The 21783-nt window shown below is 29.9% G+C and overlaps 1 protein-coding gene, 1 non-coding gene and 1 pseudogene across 2 annotated transcripts; 1 reads left to right on the forward strand and 2 right to left on the reverse strand.

Moving 5' to 3' along the window:
• Positions 1-862: 862 nt before the first annotated feature.
• Positions 863-4989, reverse strand: LOC131172812 (L-type lectin-domain containing receptor kinase IX.1-like; annotated as a pseudogene).
• A 3894-nt stretch (positions 4990-8883) lies between these two features.
• On the reverse strand, positions 8884-8990 carry LOC131173577 (small nucleolar RNA R71). The gene has a single exon (XR_009143893.1). It is a non-coding gene; the product is annotated as a small nucleolar RNA R71 (small nucleolar RNA).
• Positions 8991-15190: 6200 nt separating this feature from the next.
• Positions 15191-17199, forward strand: LOC110671439 (L-type lectin-domain containing receptor kinase IX.1-like). The gene has a single exon (XM_021833911.2). The coding sequence runs from the start codon at positions 15225-15227 to the stop codon at positions 17166-17168; it is 1944 nt and encodes a 647-aa protein (XP_021689603.2). The 5' UTR covers positions 15191-15224; the 3' UTR covers positions 17169-17199.
• Positions 17200-21783: the final 4584 nt, after the last annotated feature.

Genomic DNA, 21783 nt, shown 5'->3' on the forward strand with positions numbered 1-21783 from the left:
CTGAGAAAATCTTCTGTCAGCTCATTAATGAAATCTTTGTGGGACTGCATAAGTGGACTGCATAAGTCATGCAGTCCCTTATGCAAGTTTCGGCTGGTTTCTGGTTCACTTATGCAAAACTGCATGATCAGGCGCATAGGTTATGCACAATTCCGTGAGACTGCATAAGGGGGCGTGAATCTGCATAAGCCATGCACTTTCCTTATGCACAATTCGGCAGGTATTGGAACAGTGATTTTTCTCCTTATGCAGATCTGCATGGCTTATGCGGCAAGTTATGCGCAATTTGGCCAATGCATATTTCAACTTTGAAACTTGTTTTTGGCATCTTTGGCTGTATAGATCACTCCTCAATGGCAAAATTTCTTTTTAGTCCTTCAAAAACACCATTTTTCCTACAAAACAAAGTAAAACTTACAAATTAATCCAAAATTGATAATTATGAAAAACTAACTAAATAACTAATGAAATTAGCTAAAAGTGACTAATAATCAAATAAAATGGCTATGAAATTAGACCTAAATGACTATGCAAAATGTATGTATCATAATGCTAATATTCATTGGATTGCAAAGCAGAGCAGATGCAGCACAAATGTAGAGGCATTTAGCAATTACAAAATTCCCAAGATCACCTTGCTATTTTCCAGGAACATTCAGCAAGAATTTAGAATAATTATGTTTATATTTCCAGGATCTAATATCCCAATTTTGCAAATGTCACTTTCTCTTCCTGCATGAAAACAGGGAAGGAATGAAACTGATCATTTCAAACAAAATTTAACAGATGTTTGATAAGAAGGGAGACTTTAGCATTCCAAACTTGATTAGAGCAATCCACTAACAAAAAATGATCAAAGTCATTAATTCAATGGATAAGAGTAGTAATTGGTATTGTAACTAGGAGGAATAGTTTTGTAATTATTAGTTGAAGATTGATTTTGATGTCCTTCAGTGATATCAGGATCACAAGACAATGAAAAGGAGGACAGTTTCACCAGTGTATTTAGGTATATTGGCACAGGCATCTGCAATGGAAGACTAGGCAATTAAGTTGCGAAATTAAGCACTTGAATTGATTGGCTAATTGAGGGTCTCAGACTTTTATCTGGGTGAGCACACCAGAGCCCAACAATCATTAACCTCTTCATTTCCTGCTTATCAAAATCTCCACATAGTCTAGGATTAGCAGCTTTAAGCAGCTTTCCTCTTCCGTAGAGCTCCCAAACCCATGACACCATGTGCACTTCTTCTTCATTAGCCATGGAGTTTATTGGTCTTCTTCCACATGCTATCTCTAAAGCAACCACCCCAAAACTGTACACATCTGATTCCCTGCTGGCCTTGCCTGTCCTGAGACACTCAGGAGCCATGTAACCCATAGTCCCTGCCAAAACTGTCGTTTGCAGACCTTTTCTATGTTCCATCATCCTTCCTAAACCGAAATCTCCAAGTTTAGCATTGAAATTTGAGTCCAACATAATATTGCTGGATTTTATATCTCTATGCACAACACATTGTTCCCATTCTTCATGCAAGTACAACAATCCTGAAGCTATGCCTTTAGCAATTCTGAACCTCACCTCCCACGTCAACAAGCTCTTTCTCTGAAAAGATGGGAATCCGAGCTTCCATTGGGCATGAACTCATAAACAAGTGAGAGATCTTTTCGTTCGTGACACCAACCAATTAGTTGCACGAGGTTCCTGTGTCTCAGTCGACTAATGATCTTCACTTCTGCTGCATACTCTTTGACCCTTTGCTCAGACCCCCTTGATATTCTCTTCACTGCAACATATGAATTTGTATCCTTTAAATATCCTTTATAAACCCCACCAAACCCTCCCTCTCCTAGCTTCTCTTCATCCTTGAAATTATTTGTAGCTCGAGCTAATTCACGATAAGAAAATCTCCTTGGTCCAGTTCCCTTTTCAAATTCATCATCCATGAACTCATCCAAGAAATGACCACCTTCTTCATCATCTGCACATTTTCTCCAATACACGATAAAAAGCCAAATTAAGCCAGCCAGACCAACCAAAGCAGCTGAAACACCCGACCCTACTGCTAGCATCCGTACTGTCCTGTTTTCTCCATTTTCTTTGGGATTTGAATACGAAATTGGGTAAAGAGCTTCTGTTGGCTGTGTTGGAATAGTTATATTCTCATCAATTTCTAAAGTTGAACTAAAATCCCAAGAATAAACTCTATGCGTAGCATAAAAACTTCTATTCTTCTTTGAAAAGCCAAAAGTAGCGTTACGCGGGTAATCCCTCAGATCCAGAATTACACTAAGGTATTGCATCTCCTGAGTGTCATTTCTAGTGAAAACAACACTTAGATTATGTGTACTAGAATTATAACTAATCCAAGCATCATTTCTCTTCCCTCCCCTAATGTCACAAGACCAAGTAATATTTTTCACAGATTTCAGAGAATTGATGTCAATACCAACATGTTCACCTGAAGGATCAAAATCGTTACTGAAGATATCAAATTCAACAGCAACAAAACTATTCACTGTAGTGTTTAGTTGTTGTCCATCAAATGTAAGTCCTAAAGTGCAGCCCTCTGTCACGTTGGGAGGAACCTTTGAACCTTCAGGTGCAAGAAAGAAAGTCAATCCATCTCCATATTGGAACTTGCTTTTAGAATCAATGACGAACGAGAAATGGGTTTGGAAGTCAGTGAGATTACCAGAAGCTTTGTCCCAAAGGTGCATAGATTTACAGTACGTGGCTCGTGAAGGAATAGAAGCGTGAAAAACACAAGTTTATACCATTGAATTCAAAAATTTTCACCTAGGGTCACATGCATCATGCAAGATTTATTTTTATCTATTTGATTTCAATGATAAACAACATATTAAAACTCTTTTAATATGTTTTTGGATCTGTATTTGCCATTTAAGATTTTAAAATTAATCAGATTAATTTTAAAACCCTAGATTAAATCAAGAATGATTACACTAACCCTTGATGCACTGCAGCGTGTCTGCGCCTTTGAGATTCGTCTTCAGGACACCAGATGCTGTCCCTCTAGCTTGTCCACACCAAGAACACCTATGGCAGCCCTTGAACAGCTTCTAAAGCTTTTTCTATTAATTAAAAGAGGTAGTCAAAATATTAAACATTATCTTAAAAATTATTATCAAATAGAGCCTTAATATATTTTAACAGTAAGTTCAATATTTAAAAAAATTTATATTTTTTTTATGAATTTTTACTTTTTTTTTTTTGTTTAACAATTCAAACCCTTAGTGTACTTGCTTGGATATGTACATAAAAAATTAAAAAAAAATTTAATTTACATAAATTCAATATTTCAAAGAAATAAAAAGTTGCTCATGATTAAAAAATATCTAAGATAATTTTCTTTTTTAAAAAATCTTTGCAGATCTATTATCTACTTATTGGATTTCCAAAAGTATATGTGGTGGTAGATAAGTTAATGTAAATAGTAATAATTACTCACTCTGTCTATTTTTGTCTATTATATTTGAATTTTACACAATAATTAATAAAAATGATTGAATTATCTCATTTTTATAAAAATATACTAGTAATTGATCGAATTACTCTTTATTTTACACAGAAAATTATATAAATATTTATTGTAATATTTAGTAAAAATAAAGAGTAATTTAAAAAAATAGTTAATACTCATTAATTTTTTAAATATAATAAATAATTTTAAATAAAAAATTTTAATGCGATTAATAAAAACGCACAGAGATATTATTTGATTTATGGTAGAGGAAATTTCCTATTAATTTCATGGAACTGTGAACTCCACTGAATTTCTCATCAGCTTACAAACTATTATTATTATTATTCGTTGCAGGTCAATTATCTATCTATTGCACTTCTAAAAGTTTGAGTTGTTGTAGATAAGACAGATCAATAACAATAATTATTTGATTTATAATAGAGGAAAATCCCTTTCAAATTTCGTGGAATTGTGAACTCTACTCAATTTCTTATCAGCTTCCAAACTGTTAGTATTAAGTTTAAGAAACCACCATTATACGCAGAAAGACCAAACTATTTAAAGGAATTAGAAAAATTATTTGCAAGAATGTATGGACTGTGCAGTACTCTTTTCCATATAGAAAAGTCAGAGTAAACCAAAGACCAACTATTCAAATGAATCAGAAAAATTAGTTGCAGCCTACAGGTAGAGCTATAAACGGTTTTTGGAGCCTCAAATTGAATTGAAGAATTGTATTCATTTAATAAGAATCGTATTGAATTAAATTTATTTTGATATTTTAATTTGATTATAATTTTTAATTATTAATCAAATCAGAATAAATTAAAATTGAATCAGAACTATATCAAATTGAGAACTGAATTTATATATATATATTTCTATATTTTTTTTAAATGTATAATATACTTTCAATATAGTTATATATGTATGTGTGTGTAATTATGAACTAAATACAAACTACTATTACATTTTATTTCCCTATCTTTTGTTAATAATTTTAGTGTAAATACATTCAATTATTACCTTAAAACTATTAATTATAAGTGTAATGTTATATTATATATATATTTAATTTATAATTATATTTATATGCTATAGTTAAAGATTATATAATTAATAAATAGCTAAAAAGTGTATTATTATCTTATATAATATGGTTAATTCTAAATTATATATGTACTTTACAAGTAAAAGATTATATAATTTAGAAATAGTTAAAAGATATATTATATGATATATTATGCAATTTATTTCAAAACTTTAATGCTAGTTCAATTATGTTTTTTAATAAAATAGTTGCACAAAATTATTTTAAAAATTGAGAATTAAATTGAAATCATATCGAATAAACTGAAATAGAAGAATTGAAAGCTATACTTAAACGAAATTAAAATACCAAGGAATTAAAAAAGAGCCATACTAAAATTTTCGTTTCATTCCAGTTCTTAAACAGATTAGGAATCAGAATTGAAATTGAAACCATACGTCTCAAGTCCATATAGAAAATCAGAGTAAACCGTGGGGTCCTTGATATAAGATATCAATTTTTTTTAGTGAAAATTTTCTCAGAATCTTTATTAAACGTCGCTTTAAGAAAATGTCAAATTTAGCGATTTCTATTCATATTTTCGAATGTTATTCATTAAACATTTTATGGAGCAGTCTACACGGTTTATTTATTAAAAAATGTTTGAATTTTTCTTTGGTCAATGGAATGAAAAATGAATAAAAACTATACAGAAATTTTAGTTTGATTCTAGTTTTTAAGCAGATCCGAACTAAAATTGAAATTGAAACCACACGTCTCAAGTCCATATAGAAAATCAGAGTAAACCGTGGGGTCCTTGATACAAGATATCAATTTTTTTTAGTGAAAATTTTCTCAGAATCTTCATTAAACGTCGCTTTAAGAAAATGTCAAATTTAGCGATTTCTATTCATATTTTCGGATGTTATTCATTAAACATTTTATAGAGTAGTCTACACAGTTTATTTATTAACAAAATGTTTGAATGAAAAATGAGTCTTAGCGCATTCACCAAACATCGAGTGATGTAATGTAATGCATATTATTCAATGCATTTGAACCTTATATATATTAAAAGCAGGATATAATTAAAGTTTGATTTTATTAATAGATTAATCTACGCCATTTAACTTGATTGCTAGTTTTGATAATTCCGTTAATTTATTTTAATTTAAAATAATTTAATTTTTAAAAATTCATTTTATTAATAAAATAGTCTTTTATATTTAAATTTTATATATAAGATTATTTATTTTATTTGCATCATTATAATTCCCGACACGCACAAAGACCAACTGTTCAAAGGAATTAGAAAAATTATTTGCCAAAATGTATGGACTTTGCAGTCAGTCATTTTTATTTTTAATTACAAATTGCATTATACGGCCACTTGCAATACTCTTTTCCATACAGAAAAGTCAGAGTAAACCATAGACCAACTGTTCAAATGAATCAGAAAAATTACTTGTAGGGTACATTTAGGGTTGTACATGGTTTTGAACTGAATTAAAAAATTATATTAAATTAATAAAAATTATATTAATTTAAATTTATATTATTATTTTATTTCTCTATTTTTTCTTAATAATTTTAATTATAAATACATTTAATTATTACCTTACCAATTTTATGTGCATTATTATATTATATAAACTTATTTCATAATTATATTTATATGTTATAGTTAAAAATTACATAATTAATAAATAGTTAAAAGGTATATTATATGACATAGTTATACTACTATATTATATAATATATTTAATCCTAAATTATATATGTACTTTATAATTAAAAGATTATATAATTTAGAAGTAGTTAAAAAATATATTATATGATGTATTATTTAATTTACTTCAAAACTATAATTTTAATTCAATTATGGTTTTTTTTTTCTGAAAATAGTTGCATAAAATTATTTCAAAAATTTAGAATTAAATTGAAATTATATCGAATCAAACCGAAATTAAAAAATTACAAACTGCATGATAAGTGCATAATTTATTAATTTTACTCCCATCACATTTAATGTTTCTAGGGTATCTTTATGCCTAATTCAACTGATTAAAGTATAATTATCTATTAGGCATATGTTTAGAGAGTTATTGAAATAATTCTGTTAAATGGAGAAATTTTCAACATTTGCATTAATTTGACTCTTGCTGTATTTTTTAGGATTTTGGTGAAGTCCCAGAATATAGAAGTGTGGAAGGAAACTTGGAAAGGTCGAAGGACAGAGAACCGAGGAAGAAACAAAGTACACGGGTCATGTAAGCACAACTACAGACCCGTGTAACATTCTGCCAGAAAAAATCTAGAGAACCAAGGAAGAAATAAAGTACATGGGCCGTGTAACTTGGCCCGTGTAAATCTTGGAGACCCGTGTAACCTTCTGTGCCAATGCAAGATATACCTATTCAGGTCCAGTAGGTTACACGGCCCTGGGCCGTGTAGTGATACACGGGCCATGTATCCATCGACAATCAGTCCTGATTTTTCTCCAGTTGCAGTTTTTGACAGAGACTCTAAAAACCTAACCCTAGACCATTTATTATAAATAGAAGAGGCAACAGCCGACACAAGGGACGATTGAGCAGCCTTTCCACAGAGGAAGATCAGAATTTCGTTCACTCTCCATTCACATTCTAGATTTCTTCAAATTTTTTTCTTTAATTTTCTGTAAGCCATGAACATGAGTGGCAAAGTTTTTAATTCAGTTCAAGGGATTCAAGTTCTTTTGCCTGATTTGTGAGACCAAGTTCGTAATTTAATTTATGTCTTTTGAATATCTATTGTTTTCTGATTTCATTGTCTTTTATCTATTGAATGATTTGCTAAAAAGGCCTATTAGTTAATTGTTTGATGTGATCAATTGCTAGTTCATCTTCATAATCCGTAATTGTTGTGTAATATTGAACATGAGTAGCAATTAGGTTTTATTGATTATGATCTCAGTTTTTGATAATAACCTAAGGAAACAATTGGGTGAATTAAATGATTGGTGCTTCATAAATTATTGTTCAGCTTAACTACTTCCTATTCTTAAAGCAGTTATTAATTTGATGAGGATTGCTTAATACCAATTCAGTTAATAATTAGAGTCAACAAGAGTGCTGGGCTCGAATTGATGAGTATAGGGAAGTCAGGGGTTTACCTCCCTGTTTGGTAAATCTACGTTAAGTATTCAATAAGAGATAACTGTATTTCTTTTGTCTAAGATCGAATCAATGCATTGGAATGAGAATTACCTTGGACTGAAGTTCATTTAATTTGAGAGTTTCATATTTAATTTTAGTTCTTAATTTCTGATTTCTGATTTCTTCTTTGGACTGCGAATTACCTCTCCCCCAACCTTTGTTTCTTTCTTTACACAAGTGCATGAAATTTTAGTAATTTAGTCTCTAGGGTTCGACCTGGATTTACCACTTGCTGCAGAAAATAATTTATAGCTGGTAATTTCAGTTAATTTAAATTTTGGTGGATTCGACAACCATTAAGAATTTTGGCGCCGTTGTCGGGGACTGAAATTTATTGGAATTCATGTTTTTGGTGTTAGATATTTTGTTATTAATTTTGTTTTGTGAGTTGTTGCTGTTTTCAGGTTTTCGAAAAGAAAAAAAAAATTAATTTATGGTGTTACTATTCATTAAGAAGTTTGGTTGAATTCGGAGGGCAGCCCATACCTATTTTGAAGGAAACGACGCTGTGATCAAGACCAATCAATCCTTAGGATTCTTTGGCCCCACCCTTTTGAGGCCAAATTTTATTGTTTTCTAGGGTTTTGAGTCATTTTTCTTTTTTTACTTTGATTTCTTTTTATATATGATAAGAACTTCTCAATCTGGTGAGTTGATCTTTGATCCAGAAGTAGAAAAAACACCTAAACAGTTGAGAAAATTGGCTAAGCAGGCTAAGCAGATTCCGAGTACATCTGAAGGAGTCCAATCTCTAAGGGGGTTAAGTTCATATTCGGATTTGGATTCAAATTTTGAAAAAGAAACCATGGCTGCTAGAACCTTGAAAGAGTTGGCTGCTCTTGATCTAAATCAATAGCCTTTGTGTATTCAATACCCTGCTTTAAATGTTGCTTTTGAGTTAAAATCTGGACTAATCCATTTGTTGCCTAAGTTTCATGGTCTTGCAGGTGAGGATTCACATAAGCATTTAAAAGAATTTCATGTTGTGTGTTCCAGCATGAAACCTCAAGGAGTTTCAGAGGATCAAATCAAGCTTCGAGCTTTTCCTTTCTCACTAGAAGGCACAATTAAGGATTGGTTGTATTACCTTCCTTCCGGATCTGTCAACTCATGGAATGGGATGAAGCAAATATTTTTGAAGAAGTATTTTCCTGCTTCCCTTGCTGCCAATATAAGAAAAGAAATTTGTGGCATCCGACAATACATTGGAGAGAGCTTGTATAAGTATTGGGAACGATTTAAGAAACTGTGTGCAAGCTGTCCCCATCATCAAATAAGTCAGCAGCTTCTGATTCAGTATTTCTATGAAGGACTTCTACCAATGGACTGCAGTATGATAGATGCTACTAGTGGAGGAGCTTTGGTTGACAAGACACCAGAAGAGGCAAGGAGGCTGATTGCTAACATGATAGCAAATTCTCAGCAGTTTGGAATGAGAATGGATCACACACCTATGAAGGTTAATGAGGTAAGTACATTTAACCTTGAGAAACAGATTTCTGATTTAACATCTTTGGTGAGGTAGTTAGCTGTAGGGAATATGCAAACTGTTAAGGTATGTGGGATTTGTTCGGGTTCGAGTCATGCTACTGACATGTGTCCTGCGTTACAAGAGGATGAATCAATGCAACATGCTAATGCAGTAGGACATTATGAACAGCCACAACGTAGGTATGATCCCTTTTCTAGTACTTATAATCCAGGATGGCGAGATCATCCCAATTTGAGTTATGGGAATCAACCGGTGCAAAACCGATACCAACAGCAGAGACAAGTGAATCAACCACCTCCACCTCCCTTAAATCAAGGTATGTCACTTGATGAAATTGTTAAGGCTTTGGCTAACAATACATAACAGTTTCAACAGGAGACCAAAAATAGCATTTAAAACATAGAGAGACAGATTGGTCAGTTAGCCTCATCTGTGAGTAAGCTGGAAGCTCAAGGTTCTGGAAAGCTTCCATCACAAACAGTCGTGAACCCCAGAGAAAATGCGAGTGCTATAGTGTTGCGGAGTGGGAAAGAAGTTGATAATCAGACTTCACATGAGCCAATAAAAAAAAAAGAAGCAAGGGGCAAAAGAATCTGAAGTTCCTGAAGTTGAGGTAAATACTGTTTAATTTGTCATTAAATTTTAATGTCATCACTTGTTTTCATTTTAACATGACAAAATATCTAAATTTTATTTTTATTTAAAAAAATTAATATTAATATTGTCAACATTTGATAAATGATTTTTCAAGTGTAAAAATGATTTTAAAAATTATTATTATTATTATTATTATTATTATTATTATTATTATTATTATTATTATTATTATTATTATTTTATACTAAAAGGGGGGCACCTTCATTGTTCCTAAGAATGGTGAAACTGTCATTATTCTCATATTATAAATGCTAGTCTATCTTCTAATTCTAACAAGTCTTATCAATTTATCTATCTATAACAAATATAAATATACGAATAAGGAGCGAACTTATGAACCAACAAAAATATCCTTATTCATTTTAATTATTTGCAATATTAGAATTTCAATACTACTTAAATAATAATAATAATAATAATAATAATAATAATAATAATAATAATATCAACAAAGTTTAAGTCCTAACCAACATCAATGTTGTATTTATTATTGACTTGTAATCATTAAAAACAAATGATCTCATATAAAAATTAGATTTAATATAATTTCTATGTATTTAATAACATTATTCAAATAAATTTAATTTCAAATCCTGTTTTAATTTTTTTTAATTACTTTTCTTTGATCTTGAATTCTAGATAATGTTGTGAGAAACAAATGGCAATTTTCCAAGTAGTTAGATTGGCAATGGAACAAAGAAATGTACCTTTGATTGATAGATTTTTTTAATTTCAAATTCTATTATACTTCCTATTTCAAAATTAATTAATTTAATAAATACAATTTATTTATTTATATTATAAATAATTATAATTTACAATCCTAATTTATAAGTCATTTAAATGTATTTAATCCATTCCATCAAAATTGAATCCGCCAAGTTCAAGATTTATTGAATTTAAATCAACTTGAAAACTTAAAGAAAGGGATATCCAAAAATTAAAAAATATATATTCAATTTATTTATAATATGATCTATATAAATTACAAATAGAGGAACAAATATTGAATTAATAAAAATATGATGACATTTTAATATGTTAAAAAGTTGGCTCATGCTCACATACAACTCAACTCAACTAAGCTTTTATTCCAAAAATATGGGATAGGCTATATGGATTCGTTTCCTCCACTCTACACAATTTTGGGTTAAATCCTCAGAAATGTGTAATGTTTCTAGGTCATGTTGTACTACTCTCCTTCAAGTCAATTTAGGTCTATCCCTTTTTTTCTTTCTATCCTCTAACCTAATGTGCTCTACTTATCTAACTGGAGCCTCCGTATGTCTATGCTTTACATAACCAAATCACCTCAATCTTCCTTCTCTCAACTTATCCTCAATTGGCACCACTCCTACCTTTTCTCTAATATTCTCATTATGGACTTTATCTAGTCTAGTATGGCCACTCATCCACCTTAACATTCTCATCTTTGCAACTCTAATCTTAGACGCATACGACTCCTTCAGTGCCCAACACTCACTACCATATAACATAGCCGGTCTTATGGCTGTACGGTAAAATTTTCCTTTCAACTTATTGAGAATCTTGCGATCACATAAAACTCCTGTGGCACGTCTCCACTTCAACCATCCGGCTTTAATCCTATGACTAACATCCTCCTCACATCCCCCATCTACTTGAAGGATTGAGCTGAGATATTTAAAGTGATTACTTTGGGACAGTACCACTCTATCCAAACTAACCCATTCCCTATCACCAGTTTGGCCTTCACTGAACTTGCAATGCATGTATTCTATCTTCGTTCTACTTAACTTAAAGCTCTTTGACTCTAGAGTGCTTCTCTAAAGCTCTAGCTTTCTATTGACTCCTTCTCGTGTCTCATCTATCAGAATAATATCATCCGCAAACATCATGCACCAAGGAATACTCTATTGTATATGTTTCGTCAATTCATCTAAAACTAATGTAAAAATGTAAGGGCTTATAGCTGATCCTTGGTGTAATCCAATTGGGATCGAAAAATCTCTTGTGTCCTCTCCTACTATGCCCACAATAGTAGTTGCTCCTTCATACATATTTTTCAACACTTGTATGTACCTAATAGATATCCTCTTTTGTTCTAACACATTCTATAAGACATCTCTTGGAATACTATCATAAGCCTTCTCCAAATCAATAAAAACCATGTGTAGATCTTTCTTCACATCTCTATATTTCTCCATCATGCTTGTAATGAGAAAGATCGCTTCCATATTTGAATAACCAAGCATGAAGCCAAATTGATTGAGAGAGATAGAAGTATCATGACGTAGTCGATGCTCCATAACTCTCTCCCACAACTTCATAGTATGGCTCATGAGTTTAATTCCCTTATAGTTTGAGCAACTCTATATGTTTCCCTTATTTTTAAAAATAGATACTAAAATACTTCTTCTCCATTCATCAGGCATTTTCTTTGAGTTTAGAATCTTATTAAATAATTTAGTTAACCATGCCACTCTCATATCTCCCAAACACTTCCACACTTCGATTGGTATTCCATCTGGTCCACAGGCTTTACCCACTTTTATTCTCTTAAGTGCTTCCTTTACTTCTAAAGATCTAATCCTTCTAGTATAATTCACATTATTTTCTATTGTTCTATAGTCTATATTCACGCTATTACCATTTTGACTATTATTAAAAAGATCATTAAAATAATTTCTCTATTTTTCTTTAATGTCCTCATCTTTCACCAACACTTTTCCTTCTTTATCCTTAATGCACCTAACTTGATTGAGATCTTGACATTTCCTTTCTCTCCTCCTTGCTAATCTATAAATATCTTTCTCCCCTTCTTTAGTTCCAAGTTTCTCATATAACTTTTCAAAGGCTTGTGCTCTTGCTTGACTAATTGCCTTTTTTGCCTCTTTCTTTACTATCTTGTACTGTTCATATGTCTCATTATTATCACATTTAGGTAATTTCTTATACCATTCTCTTTTTCTCTTCACTGTCTTTTGTACTTCCTCATTCCATCACCATCTCTCTTTTGAGGGTGGTCCATGTCCTTTAGACTCTCCAAGTACTTTTCTAGCTACTTCTCTAATCTTTGATGCCATCTGTATCCACATATCATTGGCCTCCATATCTAGCTTCCATGCTTCAGACTCGAGAAGCTCATTTTTTAACTTCACTTGCTTTACTCTTTTGAACTCTCACCACTATGTTCGAGCTACACTATTTCTTCTGACTTTACTTGAATTGTTCCTAAACTTGATATCCAAGACTACTAACCGATGTTGACTTGTTAAAGCCTCTCCTAGAATGACCTTGCAATCCTTACATAGAGCTCTGTTTGTCTTCCTGGTTAAGAGGAAGTCAATTTGGATTCTATGTTGCCCACTTTTGAAAGTCACTAACTGTGACTCTCTTTTTATAAAGTAGGTATTTGCTAGTATTAGGTCGTATGCCATAGCAAAATCCAAGATACTTTTTCCCTCCTCATTTCGACTGTCAATACCAAAACCTCCATGAACATTCTCATAACCTTACCTATCACTTCCTGCATGCCCATTCAAATCTCCACCAATGAAAACATTCTCTTCATTCGATATGCTTTGCATTAAATCATTCATATCTTCTCAAAACCTTTATTTACTCTCACTATCTAGTCCTATTTGTAGGGCATAAGCACTAACTACATTTATTATTTCTCCTTCTAGTACTAGCTTTACTAGTATAATTCTATCTCCTACTCTTTTCACACTATTACAGTGTCTTTCAATGTCCTGTCTATGATTATGCCTACTCCATTCTTGTTTCTCTCCTTTCCGGTAAACCACAGTTTGTACCCTGAATTACTAACTTCCTTGCTTTTCTCTCTTACCCATTTAGTCTCTTGACTGAAAGCAATATTCACCCTTCTCCTTTTCAAGGTATCCACAAGCTCCATTAATTTTTCTGTAAGTGATCCAGCATTCCAAGTACCAACCCTGATTCTCCTCCTATCCTGTTCCTTCCTAATTGGTCTCTTTCTATGATATCTTCTATTGTTTTCTATGTCTATCTTGTGTTCTGTTTCACTATCTGTTCTACTATCTTTCCTGTGGACTAACTTCTTTACCCACACCCGTCCATGATGTGAGAACCCTTGCTCACTTAACACCACACCTGGGCGCTGGCATGGCGCATCGCTTTCGGTGAACGCCCTACACCCTTGCATATTTTTCACTACACCCGGGCTCCGATGTAGCGCGTTGTAAGTAGAGGATGCCCCAACGTTTATATCATTTGAATCCATATCATGAGGTGTGACAAAATTTTTATGTTGGTTGTCACCTACCGCAACTCTCCTCCTTTATCCGGGCTTGGGACCGGCTAAGTGCAAACTACTTAGGCGGAGTTTGGCTCATGCTCACATAAATAAATAAATAAATAAAAGACTAAACTAAAGAGAGGATATTACCATAACTTAAAATAACTTTTAATTAATTAAAATCAAATTAATAAACAACATAAATATCAAATTTTATTTATACTAATTATTTTCGTTATTCTAAATATTTACAAATTTATAATATTAAATTATAAAATTATTATTAAGAATTATTTAATTAATACAATTATAAATTATTATTAAAACTTAACTGTTTAATTAAATAAAAAATTTGTACAAATGTATATAAAATTAAATTTTATACAATACTCGCTGCGGAAAAAACAAATATATAAGTGCAAAGGAGGGTGAACTTATGAACTGATTAAATTATCTTTATTTTTTTTATAATATTTAAAATATCAAAATTTTAATATAATTTAAATTTTAATAACTTATTAACGTTGAAAATAACTCTTATTTATATAAAACTCTCCCTATATGAACAATTTTCTTTATAAATTATAAATTTGAACAAGTGATTTTTTTTTTTAAATTTTTTTCATACGTAAAAGATTTTTTTTTTCTTATTTACCTCTTTAGCATAATAATATATGATCTAATAGCTACAGTTAAAAGCTCTTTGGATATAGACTTTTATTGGTAGTATTTTATAATTTTATTTATAATAAATTCATATATTATAAATAAAATCGTCTATAAACAAACTTGATGGATAATTTATTAAATTCAAAATCTAATTATACTTCCACTTAACTAAAGTTGATGCGCAAATAAATTGGTAGTTGTTATTATTATTATTAATTTTTTTTTTTTACCAAACGTTGGCGTGGTAGTTAAGACATATGGTCTACACGGTTTATTTATTAAACATCTAGTGATGTAACGTAAGTATATTACTTAATGCCCAACCGCCGGCTTTTTATGCAAAAATCAGTTCAATGTATATATATACCCGATTGTTTCAATGTTTGAAATCTCACATCTTTTTTCTTGATATTATTGTCTTTCTTTCAATATGGTTGTCAGATTCAGAACGTCTAGTTTCCATCACGTCTTATCCTGGTTTTTGTTATTCCTTCATCTTCCTTTTTTGTATGCAATTTCATTCAATTACCCTGATTTCACAAACCCTCAAAACCTGAACTTATCCGGCCATGCTTCCATCTCCAATGGAATTCTATCACTCACCAAAAATAGTAACTTCAGCGTTGGTCGAGCTGTGTACTTCCAAGAGATGCACCTCTGGGATCGAACTAGAGGCAAAGTTGCAGTTTTTGATACTCATTTTTCCTTTAACATCTCGATCTCGATGCTTGAACCTCCATATGGAGCCGATGGGTTGGCGTTCTTCCTCGCTCCTAATGGCTTTCAAGTTCCAGATGATTCTGGGGGGGAGTGCCTTGGGCTGATCAGCCGTTGTTATTTTTCCGACACTACAGGATTAGCAATAGTAGCTGTTGAGTTTGATACTTATCTGAACAATTGGGATCCCAGTGATAATCATGTAGGAATTAATGTGAACTCCATCAGGTCAGTAGAAAACTTTACTTTGAGTAAAAGTATTAAAAATGCATCCAAGGTTAATGCGAGGGTGACTTATAATTCTCAAAATTTGAGTTTGTTCTTGACTTATGATGATAATCCGGTTTTCAATCGGAATGATGCTACCCTTTCATATAAAATTGATCTGTCTATGGTTTTGCCTGAATGGGTCACTGTTGGGTTTTCATCTTCAACCGGTAATTTCACGGAGATACATAACATTCTTTCATGGGAGTTCAACTCAACTGAAATTTCATCCAAGCGAGACAACTCAACTGAAATTCCATCCAAGCCAGAGGAAGTTGGCAGAGGAGGAGGTGGGAAGAGCATAGGTATAATAGTTGGCAGTGCAATTGGTGGAATTGCTGCTATTGGTGGGTTGATCTCAATATTTTCTTGGAGGAGAAACAAGAGGAATCAAGAAGAAGATGTTGAATCAGATGATTCCATGGATCATGAATTTGAGCAAGGTATAGGGCCCAAGAGGTTCTCTTATCAAGAATTGGTTCAAGCTACAAATAACTTTGCGGAAGAAGGGAAACTTGGGCAAGGAGGATTTGGAGGAGTCTACAGAGGATACTTGTCTAATTTAAGTGTGGCAGTGAAAAGGGTCTCTAAAGGGTCTAAACAAGGAAGAAAGGAGTACATGGCAGAAGTGAAGATCTTTAGCAAACTGAGGCACAAAAATCTTGTACAACTTGTGGGTTGGTGCCATGAAAAGGGTGAGTTTCTTCTTATCTATGAGTTCATGCCTAATGGAAGTCTTGATTCTCATCTCTTTAAAAGTGAAAATATGCTATCTTGGACAGTAAGGTATAAGATAGCAATTGGTTTAGCCTCAGCTCTGCTATATCTCCATGAAGAATGGGAACAATGTGTAGTGCATAGAGACATTAAATCAAGCAATGTGATGTTGGATTCAAATTTCAACACCAAGCTTGGAGATTTTGGTCTGGCAAGGCTTATGGATAATGAGCTATGCCTCAAGACCAGAGGGTTAGCCGGAACGATTGGTTACATGGCACCTGAATACATTAGCTCAGGAAAGGCTAGTAAAGGATCTGATGTATTCAGTTTTGGTGTAGTAGCCCTGGAAATTGCGTGTGGGAGGAGATCACAAATTTCATTGGTGGGTTGGGCTTGGGAAGCATATGGAAATGGAAGGGTTCTTGATGTTGCTGATGGGAGATTGGGTATGGATTTCAATGTAGAACAGATGGAATGCTTGTTAACTGTTGGGCTGTGGTGTGCTCACCCAGATTTCAATCTTAGGCCATCGATAAGGCAAGCATTACAGGTTCTTAATTTTGAAGCAGCATTGCCAAATCTTCCTGCAAAGATGCCTGTTCCAATGTATGACGTGCCTGCCTCTTCAACAGAAGCTGTACTCTCTACATCTCTTCTCATGGGTCGGTGAACTAACTCCTAGTTTCTTGGTTTTTAATTTGTAATTTTTTTCATTAATTTACATATCATTTGAAGAAGAGAAAACTAATATTCTTAATTATTTTGTCAATTCTCATTCATTAGAAAAATTAACATTTTAATTGAAAATGATAATTGACTCAAAAATTTTATGTACAAATAACTTCAATTAATTTATAATTCAAAATGACTAATGCCAAACTAGTCTAAAAACCAAAAATTTGAAATAAGTTAGACTTTGTTTATTTCATAGAAAATAACTTATATATGAAAAATATTTTTCATGAAAAATATTTTTTTTAAAAAATTTCTATAAAATATTTTTTTATTATTTAGCTGTAACGTTAAATTAATGGTATGCGTTTATTTTATCTATGATAAGTCTTATTACATTTTAATAAAATTATTAAATAATTTTCTCTTTTAAAAAGAGAAAGTCATTTTCTTTCAAAATGATTTTATTTTTTTCTTTGACAAAAAAAAATTTTATTAACTTTTTATATAAAAAAATTTTTCATTTATATTTTTTGAGTGTTTAAATACTAAAAATGTAAAAAAAAAATATATTTTTTCGTGATACAAGTAGAGTCTTGAATAAAAATTGATTTGATCTTACTCGTTTTTCCATCTGTATTCGTTTCACTTGAATGAAAATATTATTGATCCTATAAAATATTGAATAAAGTTTATATTATATATGCTTCAAAAAGTGGATATAAGATTCATTTCATTGATAAATGAATATTATTCTATGTATTAAATATGAAACCCATTGGTGAATTCTATCAATGTAATCAACTTAAATTTGTAACTTTGCTGATTCAATATTTATTAACAAATTCTACTAGTTTGATTTAAAAATAACTAATTCCATATAAGAGACATGATCATAATTTTTTTTATATATATTTATAGATGCCAAACAGGTCCTGTGTAATGGTTCCAATAGAAGAACAATATGAAATAATAACTTATAGTGAATAATGCCTTTCATGCATTATATTGTTTACCAAAATACTAATAAAAATGTATTTATAGTGACAGTGGCATATATTTGTCGCTAATAGCATAAATTAGTGACGAAAATCGTCACTAATCACTTTTAGCGACATTTAGTGATGGTGCTCTGCCCCTCATGCTTTTAGCGGTGAGAAGCTATTTTATATAAATTCATCGCTAACAATTTTTATCGACGTTTTTTCTATAATTAATACTTTCAACAACAAGAAGCTATTATACACAAATTTGTTATTAATATTTTTTTGCGACACATTATCCATTGCTAATATATTCAATAATGAGAAGCTATTCAATAAAATTCGTTACAATTAATTTTTAGCAACGATTTATTCATTACTAAATCTATAAATGATTTTAGTTTCAAATATTAATGTAATTAATATAAATTAAAATTTTAATATTATTTTAATAATAATTGTATTTATATTAAAAATCTTATTATAATTCTATATTCTTAATTCTATCTACATCGATCATTAATTCTTTAAAAATTATTTAGTTTAAATATTAAACAACGAATCTCACTTATATTAATTTTTTTAATTATTCTTAATATTTACAAATTTATAATATTAAATTATAAAATTACCATTTAAAAAAACCATTTAATTAATATTAAATTATAAAATTACCATTTAAAAAAAAACCATTTAATTAACATAGTTATAAAATTAATTAATATTTTTATAAAATTATCATTAAAAATTAACTACTTAATCAAATAAAAAAAATCTAATCCTATTTAATGGAAAATATTTATTTATTATAAATTTGTAACTAATTTTTTTTAAATATTAGTAATATATAACTTTTACATTTGCACATTCTATTTTTATGTAATAATACTCATGTTTAATTAACCTTGACTTATAATATAATTTTTTTTCTTCATTATATTTTTGTATGTCTTTTTTTTTTTCAATGGGAAAAATTTACATATAATTCTATATATTTTTTAAGTTTTTGTATATCATAAGTATCATTTTTATAAGAATAGTTACATGTGAATATGATAACTAGGATTTTGTTATCATTACCAATATCGAATGAAATCGATATCTTACAAGTGCAATGATATTTATATAGGTTAAGATAAAGTGATTTTTCTATTTTTTTTATGTTTAATATTGATTTTTCTATAATATTTAAATGATGATTAATATCATTTTTATATTAAAAAGTTCATTTTACATGTGATTATATGAGATTTTAATTTTTTTTGAACTCTATTTATTGCACATATAGATTAATTATAATTTATTAATGTCCTTATGTGTGCATAAACATATTTTTTATTTTTAATTTATTAGCCAATCTTAGTTAGGTTATTGCTAAAATTATCATTAAAAATTAACTATTTAATCAAATAAAAAAATCTAATCCTATTCAATGGCAAATATTGGTAATGATTTGCACATTCTATTTTTATGTAATAATACTCATGTTTAATTATATGAAGTTGGATCATATATACATGGAAATCCATTTGGCTTCCTATGTGTGATTTTCATCTTTTTCTTGTTTACTTCCTTTTCGGAGTCCAATATTATGATCTTCCAGAGAATCTCTAGTGATTTGGAGAACTGAAGTTTAGAAATGTAGAACAAAATGTAAAGCCAATAATTAATAATACACTCGCCATTGATGTTAAAAAGGCTTGTTAAAAAAATTAATTTTTACCAACTTATTTTTATTTTTAATAATTTTAGTCTAATTTAAAAAAATTTTTTTTAGCCCGATATTAATTGGTTTTAAATCAGTTTAACTGGAACAATTTTAATCACTTTGATTAACTCAATCAAAATAAATTCAAGTAGTTTTATTTGTAAAATAATTAACACATAAGCAGATTAATATGAAAAAAATTTAATTTATGATCACAGTAATTTTTATGAAATCAATTTAAAATTTAGTAAATTCCATAAAAAAATTTAAAATGTAATAATTTTTGTAAAAATGCTTATAAAATTAATTAACTACGTGTGATATTTACCCATAAGCATATGATGAAATGTTTTATGTTTAGGGGTAAATAGGAAATCACAGGTATGCATTTTGACATGCTTCAGGGATAAAATAAGAAATGTATATTTTGCTGAAACCACACCTTCATATAAGACAATTCTACCATATTCTTCTTGAAGCATATAAATTTAATATTCTCTCTCATGAAATTAAGAAAATTTTTTATTATGTGATGATAAATTCACATAATTGTGAGACAAGAAACTAAGCTTTATTTTTTTTAATTTTAAATAATTTAATTTTTTAAATTTTATTTTATGAACAAAATAATATATATATATATATATATATATATATATATATATATATATATATATATATATATATATAAAATATGAAAACTGATGGTTGATTCCGTAAGTATACAGGTCGTATCAAGTAATAGAGTGATAAGTAAAGTATCGTTCTACGAGGATTTACTGTTTGAGCATCAAATTATGAATGAAGCGATTATTTGGGCTAATGATTGATGAATAAATGATAAATGTAAATGGGCAAAGTAAATTGATGAATCTAATTGGAATGGGTAAACAGCAAGCAAATAAATTCTAAATCTAGATGCAATTGAACTAAATCAATATCGGGTAATTTAAATCAAAGTCTAATTATGATAAAAATAATTCCAAAGTTGGGGGTTTATGCATAAATTAATTAGGATTTGTCTTGGGTATTTCAATTTTAAGGAAAAATAGAGTTTGAAAGTGATTGATTCTAAATTCCTTTGATATCTTTTTCAAGTAAACCAAAGTGTATTCTAGAATAACCAAACCTATTTTCGTATGATATTTGATTACTTTAAAACCCATTAAATTTTGTAATCAATCATTAATTCCTCTTAAAACCCTAGTTTATTTCTAAATTTAAATAATTTTAAGTTTCAATCCTTGATTATCTATCAATGACCTTCACCTTCAGTACTTCAATCAAATATTAACATAATTCCCAATGGGTACCAACATTAAGCAAGAAAATCAAGCACACAAAGAAGGAATCAAAACTCATATTTATATAAAATATGAAAATAATCAGTCCAAATCCACAACTTGAATTAATTTGTAACTTTGCTGATTTAATTTTTATTTTCAAATTCTACTAGTTTATTGATTCAAAAATAACTAATTCCATATAAAGAGATATGATCATAATTTTTTTTTTATATGTATAGATACCAAATAGGTCCTGTGTAATGGTTTCAATAGAAGAACAATATGAAATAATAAATTATACGTTTCATTACATGTTTAATAAGTCAAAAGATTAGGGGAGAAAAATGATCGATTATAGGAGAGGCCTCTCGTTGAGGCAGTGACTTTGGTTCCAACAAGTTAACTGGAGATCTACCAAAAAGTTATATGCCAAGTCTACACATTTGATACTCTTGATATATACAACATTTAGATTTAGAGAAATGATGATAAATATAAAATTTCTTGTATTTAAATTTAAAAGACTAGTTATTGATGTAACATTTCTATCTATAATATAATTACTATGCATGATTAGAGGGTAAATTTGTGAACTGATAAAAATATTATTGTACATTTAATATAATAATAATAATA

This window comes from Hevea brasiliensis, chromosome 14 (genome assembly GCF_030052815.1).
Source record: "Hevea brasiliensis isolate MT/VB/25A 57/8 chromosome 14, ASM3005281v1, whole genome shotgun sequence".
Lineage (NCBI taxonomy): Eukaryota > Viridiplantae > Streptophyta > Magnoliopsida > Malpighiales > Euphorbiaceae > Hevea > Hevea brasiliensis.